Source organism: Leopardus geoffroyi, chromosome D4 (genome assembly GCF_018350155.1).
Source record: "Leopardus geoffroyi isolate Oge1 chromosome D4, O.geoffroyi_Oge1_pat1.0, whole genome shotgun sequence".
In the NCBI taxonomy this organism is placed as follows: Eukaryota; Metazoa; Chordata; class Mammalia; order Carnivora; family Felidae; genus Leopardus; species Leopardus geoffroyi.
The window spans coordinates 18,199,281-18,206,202 of NC_059342.1; the positions used below are offsets into that span (position 1 = coordinate 18,199,281).

At 45.8% G+C, this 6,922-nt stretch overlaps 1 protein-coding gene across 1 annotated transcript; it reads right to left on the minus strand.

Moving 5' to 3' along the window:
- Positions 1–381: 381 nt before the first annotated feature.
- Positions 382–6,368, minus strand: RFK (riboflavin kinase). Its single transcript, XM_045468531.1, has 4 exons — positions 5,915–6,368; positions 4,889–5,040; positions 3,229–3,331; positions 382–2,477 (listed from the first exon to the last, which is right to left on the minus strand). Exons 1-4 carry the CDS (start codon positions 5,994–5,996, stop codon positions 2,347–2,349), a joined length of 468 nt encoding a protein of 155 aa, XP_045324487.1. The 5' UTR covers positions 5,997–6,368; the 3' UTR covers positions 382–2,346.
- Between the last annotated feature and the right edge of the window lie 554 nt (positions 6,369–6,922).

Sequence of the window (6,922 nt, forward strand, 5' to 3'; positions counted from 1 at the left end):
ACTAGACACAGGCAAGAGTTCCAAGGGACTGCTAGTCATGGAGACCGCAGGACCCCGTTCTGGAGCGGGAGTTACGGAAGGGAACTCACACCTACTTACACTCCCCTGGCTCTTGTAACTCTAAAATATAACGGGGACCCTCACCCTCAGAAAGTAGGCTTTTGAGGACGGACACCGTGCGAACAGAAGGCTCTTGAAAGAAGCCCGTGACGGTGCCGCGGGCACACACGGCAGCTTGTGAAGGCAAGGCTGTGGGGCTCTAGAACTACCCTTGCGCGCCAGCTCCTCCCTCCAGATGCCGCCCGCGACCGCTATGCAGGCCTCCAACCCACCGGCAAGTAGCCGGCAAGGGAGGGACTCAGATACACACGAGGCAAAAGGTGCAAAGAAACATCACCTGGTTCAGATTTATTTCAAGGCCTGAAACCATTCAGATGAATAAAAAATGGTATTCCTGCCATTTCTCATCATACATACGCCATGTAAAACTTTAAGAAGTGTAGACACTATTAACTCCGGCACCTCACGATATACAATTTTCAAACTGCAAGGTGACAAGAGCAAAGGCTTTCCACACACTTAATGAGGACATGATTAGCAGCAGGCTATACAAATACAAATCCGCTTTTACACTTTCCATGTCTGTTTTTATCTTTGCTTTGTAAAGCCACTAATAATCGAGGCTTCTTTCAAGCATAGGTTCCCTAACATTAAATTACATTTCCTAAGTATCTTCATAAAGGAAATAAGACACACACTACATTGTTTGCCATAAATTCATACACCAAACAGAAAAACACAATCCAACTAAATTTACCCATGCTTCCCCTTCCTCCAGATGTTTCAGGTATTTTTCTGCTTTATGTGTTTGTCAACATCAGTTCTCTATGCCGATTAGAGAAAATGCTCTATGATGAGTGACTTTTAAAATTACCTTCTCTGTCTTCCTGCTCACCTTCCCCACGCCAAATCTGGTGCTTAAGCGAACGAGAGCACAATGTACTGTCTCAGGGGGGCCAAACGAGCTGTAGTCTCAATTTCCTAAATATCCAAAGACTTCAATTTTCTGCCAATATAAACAGTGTCCCAAGTAGCCAAATACTGCTTCTTAGTTAGGAGGAAGAAAAAATGCATAGCGTGAGGATTATTTAACTAAAGCTTTATTATGTATGCCTTTTCCCCAAGCTACAAGCACTGTTTGGCATTAAATTACATTGTGCGTACACAGCTACGACAGTTTACATTTGCTCAGGAATATATAATTACATTAAAAATAAATAACTGTTTCATAATTTAATTGGCTCTTAAAAGGTTTCTCTAGGGGGAAAACAAATGTTTGTGTTCTTCAAGAAACTGGTATATACAAATCATCCACTGTGCGCTCACCCTAAACATGAGGAAACCTAAGGATGAAGTTCTGGGCATTTTTTCCCCTACAATGTAATACAGCTTTGCACTTAGTCACTGTTCACGGGGCGAAGGGATGGAATGATATAGGCGCCATCTTTTGTCCAAGTGTATAGCTATAGAACATTCTAAATGGAATAGGGAAAACAAAACAAAAAAAAATAACCCTGACATTGACAGCTGTTTCAAGGAAAACAGAACCAAAATCAAGAAAAACGTTGAACATCGACTCTAAAAAGGACAAATGTTATACCACACAGAAATGCAACATAGGGATTTAGAAAAACACTCATTTTACTGCTCTAGGAGACAGATGATAGCCAAGAGGAAGTCTAGACCAATTGGAGCTGAGTCAGCTGTTAACAAAAATGGAACACAGTACAATGATTTGACCTCATAGGGGAAATGACTAACTACAGTGAAACCCCACATGTCTATTTGTAATATATTAACATACCAGATATCAAAAATATAAAGTATGGATTTTCCCCCTTAGGTTTACAATAAACTCTCAAAGCTCTGGTGAATACACTTATTTACAAGCCTTCTCTAGTTAGCAGCACATCCTACACAGATACATACATGCTACTTTTTACCATGAGAATTATAGTCCTCATCTCAAAACCAGTGACTTGCCTTTTTACCCATAATTATATACATTTCATTCCCATTATAAGACACTTAAGACCTGTCTAGTGGTACATTTTAAATGACATATCGCATAAAAAAGAAGGTTGATTTTTAAAATGAATCATTTTAGTACTATAGCATGATGCGTTGAATTTGAACAGTTGAAGCATAATGTGGTAAGTACATTGTACTGTTTAATTCACAGCTGTAGGAAAATGTTTGATTTTTAAAATATAACAACGGAGGAGTTATGAGTAGTAAAATACTAGAACACAGTGAATGAATAAATAAGAATAAGATGATTTTTCATCAGTGGCCATTCATTATTTTGCTTTTAGGAACCCGGAAGAAATTATCTTCTTTCAATTTCAAATGTTCTGGTAAATCTAGTCGTTTCTTGGCTTCCTCGATATCACCTTGAATTGCTGAAATAAGGGACTCTGCAGAGAGAACACAGCAGGCAGACGATGAGAAACTGCCGCTCCACTCTCTCTACTCGTTCAGACTCTCCTGAAAGCTCACAGGCTGGCAGCGCCTTTAGCACAGGGGAGACGCCCAATAAATGTTTGTCCCGTCCCTTCTTCCAGACTGACGTAAACATCAATGGTACCCAAAAGATGTCCCTCTTCTCCTGGCAATTTCTCAGAGAAAGGCATTAGCAAAAAGTGGGTCACAAGTACCAAATGCAAGATTCACGATCAAGCCTCTTCAGTATTTACATTTGTAAAAGACCCTCTCCAACAGAATCAAAGCAACCACCAAGCTGACATACTTGATGCTCTATGTTTCAAATATTGACTTAGTTTGTTACACTTCAAGCACCTCAAAGCATCTTTACTCACGACAGCATTCTCTCTTGTTCCTTGAAATATGAAAAGGAAATACAGATTTCACTAACTTCATACTGTTGGGAGAGAAGCAGCCAGCCTACTGATCCTGATAAGAAGCATCACATACTTATGTGACCCTGGGCAAACTATTTACCCCTCCTCTGCCGATCTCCTCACCTGTGAAATGGGCAAAATAATTCCTCATGTTATGGTGGGGGGAAGTGACTTGATTCATGTAAGGCACTTACAGTGCCTGGCTCATACTAAATGCTCAAATACCATCTCTCCTGCCGTGCTGTTACTAGCAGAAGCATTAGAAGTGGCTGCAGTAACACCTAAGAAGACCTAAATGGAACGTTACCTAAAGAATCGAAGTTCTTCTCGGGTCTGAGGTAGCCAACGATGGCCACATTGAGGATTTCCCCATAGAAGTCCTCTTCGAAGGTATGCATGATATGAGTTTCCTATAGTTACGAAATATCAAAAAGATTACCATCAGATCACAGAATACCTGAAATTTGAAATATTACCTTCACATTTACGGTAGGGGTCATTTAAATGAAACCATGAACGCTTGCTAAATTTTTAAAGACAGGTTAAAATCTAAGTGTAGTTTTCCTCCTGAATGCTTCCATCAGTCCTGTTCCTGCTCCTCACCTTACATGTAAACATTGTATCTGAGTAAGGCAGATGTTATACCACAAATATTGAGCACAATGCTAAGCAGTTCTGGGCCATCTCTACTGTTTTCACCAGTACTTAGTCCTGTGGTTTCCCAACTGTGACACACTTCTATAAACTCTTCAAGGACGCTGAAATTTATACCAACTCTGTTTCTGCCATGTGCCTGAGCTGACCAAGACTCAGCCCCATCTCACAGATTAAGCTGTTAAGTGGTAGGGGTACTGTGAACAGAGCAGAAGGGTATGCCCTCAAGGCAGTTTAAGAGGAAAGAAAAAAGAGCGTCACCTCGCAATTTTATCAGAAAACACCATTTGTGTAGTAAGCAGCTCTTTCTTAGCAGGATGAGCAAGTAATTAAAAAGTGAATGAACTATATTAATTGTGGCAAGCTCAATTTTATAAAACATGCTCTTAAGTAATTCACTTAAAAAATTTTTTTTAATGTTTACTTATTTCTGAGAGAGAGAGCACAGAGCATGAGCAGGGGAGGGGCAGAGAGAGAGAGGGAGACACGGAACCCAAAGCAGGCTCCAGGGTCCGAGCTCTGAGCACAGAGCCGACAAAGGGCTCAGACTCACAAACCATGAGATCACGATCTGAACCGAAGTCGGACACTTAATCGACTGAGCCACCCAGGCGTCCCACAAGTAATTCACTTTTATCTCCAGTGAGGATAAGTCCATGGGCAGCTATAAAAATTAATATTGCAATTCTGGCTTGAAACTCTACTTTTTATTTTCTACAGGACTTGAAAGACAAATGCACCAAAATTCGTAACTTCAGAATGTTAAAGGCAATCCTCGCGGTAACCGCACAGAAAATAGTTATGTCAAGTACACAAAAGGAAATAAGGTAATCGAAATTTGTCACTGCAAAAAAAAAAAAAAAAAAAAAAATTTAAAAACAAAAGGCAGTAGTGGAAGAAATATCAAAAAGGCTGTAAGGCATTTAGAAAACAGCAAAATAGCAGAAGTCCCTCCTCAGCAGTCATTAGCTTACATGTAAATGGATTAAACTCTCCAAAGAAAAGGCAGAGATTAACAGAACGATTAAAAAGCACAATCCAATTATACCCCCCCCCCCCACCCCTTTTACAAGAGATCATTTTCTTTAAGAGATTCGCTTTGGATCCAAAGACACGATACACTGAAAGGAGGACAAACTCTTCCATTCAAACAGTAACTAAACCCTTGAAAATCCTTCAAGCCCGCGGCCAGAAAGCCTAGTCACTTGGACTATGCTGTGAGCACCACTGGGGAGTCCTACATGCATCTACTACTGAATATGACCTTAAATCATTATCCCATTTCCAGTTACAGACCCAGATATAACTCTTACCATGGACTTTTTTGTATTTTTGTAGTACGGGTTCCATCCTATGCTCACCACCATCTTATGAACATCTCCACTTCCAACACTGGCCCAACCATAATAAATGCCAGTGGATACATCAGCTGGGAGATTGTCAACTACTTGCTCCGGAAAGTTAGCTAAATAACAGAAACAAATATTACGAGTATTAATAGCGTCATAGTAAATCTTTATAAAAATCGCAGGCAAGGAAGCATAGTCTAAATCATTAGGCTCACCAGAGTCCCAGGACCCTGCCCCGCCTATGCTTATCAATCCCACCCTCCTTCGATAGTCTGGCTCAGGTTTTTCTTTCTCATCTCCATGTGGATAGGTTAAGAACAATTAAGTGTATAAACATCTCCAAAAAAACACAGACTCTTGAGGCAGAAGAAAACGGGTGCACGAACAGCTGGGGTTTTTAGACCTGGGCTTTCTTAAGGAGGTTCGGAATCTCTTGAAACGATTCTTACTCTCCAAATATGGGCGCCTACGTCCCAAGCTCAACAACCGGGGGTAACCGTGGTATGTGTTTTTCAGGATGAATTACACATGATCAGGTCCTGCCTACTGCAACGAACGTAGACAGACCAGAAAGGAGATCTGATTCTCATCCAGTTACTAGCAAGACACTTAAAGAGAACAAAAAACCTTACAGCTGGCTTGGCAATCTAACCAGCCTGGTTCACGTTACGTTTTCTAACGGGGAAGCCGCGTGCCAGGCCTGGCAGCTCTAGCTCGGTTGGATAGGGAGGCGGGAAAGAGGGGTCCCGAAACTCCGCTCGCCTTTCTGTCCTCACCACCCCTCCGGCCCAGTTCCTCGGTGAGCTGGGAGCCAGGGACAGGGACGAGTTTCCTCAACCCGCCTCAACAAAGCAGAAACCAGGCGGAGCGGAGGGCGTCGCCTCTGCCCTCCGCCCCAAGTTCCCCGTCTGACGTCCCCGCTCCCGCCCTACCCAACCCCGCGAGTCGGAGGGGTGCCCCAGAGGGGGGCCCGCGACCGTCCGCGCTCACCTGTAGGGATGCCCAGCTGCTTGGAGCCGCGGCCGAAGCCCCGCACCACCTGGCCGCGGCAGAAATACGGCAGGTGCCTCATGACGCCGTCCGCTCGGGGAGCGGGCTGCGACCGGGGTCGCGGGTCCGGCGAAGCCGCCGTCGAAGCGGTGCCCGGATCTCCCGGACCAGCCGGGGGACGCAAGCGGGAGCTCGGCCGGCCGGCCGGCCGGGAGGGCGGGCGCGCTACGAGCTTGGCGGCGCGGACGACACGCCGCAGTGAGTCCGTCACGCCGCCGACCCAACAGGAGCCGCCGAGCGACCCAGAGCTCGTGTCTCCGCCCCGGGAGCTGCGGCGGCGGCGGGTAACCGTGCGGGCGGCGGGAGGGAGGGCGGGAGGGACAGCGTGGGAGGGCCCGAGCCCGCCCAGCGCCGCGAGCCTGCGCACACTTCCTCAGCTAAACGCCTCACAGCCCTCTCGGCTTCCGTAGCCCCGCCCCCGCGTGGGCCCGCCCCCAGCCGTGGCCCTGGAGCCACCGCCCCGCCCCTCCTTGGCCTCTCCAGCCCCGGGCGGTGCAAAGTGTGGCTGGAATCGCTCTCGTCTTGCGGGCTGTGAGAGCACCGGTCTCCGACAGCCCTACGTGTTTCTGTTCCCTTCCACCGTGTCCATAACGATCCTGACGCCAGATATGTTCTTTGGCTCCTTGGCAACCGCCAGCTCGATGGTCATTCGTCATTCATTCGTTCTTTCAGCGTTTATTAAAGTTCCAGAATTCCAGCTCGAGAACACTCCGTAGAGGAAGCTTTTCCTAAAGGCCAGAAATGCCCTTCTGCCCGCGGGCTGACGTTATACCAGAATGTAAGCGCCTAGGGAGCGGGTCCTAGTCTGTCACCCTGCCCCCCGCTGACTAGTGCAAGGTTGCAATAATGCAGTTTTCTCCCAGGAAGGATGCAGCCGCCTACCTACCCCTCTCCCTCTGTGAGGTGTTACCTGGAGAATTTAATACACCCGACAAAAAAGCGTCATCC

Coding starts and splice junctions, on each gene's coding strand:
- RFK (XM_045468531.1), bottom strand. CDS start 5,996: ATGAGGCACCTGCCGTATTTCTGCCGCGGCCAGGTGGTGCGGGGCTTC. Junction 5,041..5,914: donor GCAGCTGGGCATCCCTACAG/GTGAGCGCGGAC, acceptor TCTGTTATTTAG/CTAACTTTCCGGAGCAAGTA. Junction 3,332..4,888: donor AAAATACAAAAAAGTCCATG/GTAAGAGTTATA, acceptor TCGTAACTATAG/GAAACTCATATCATGCATAC.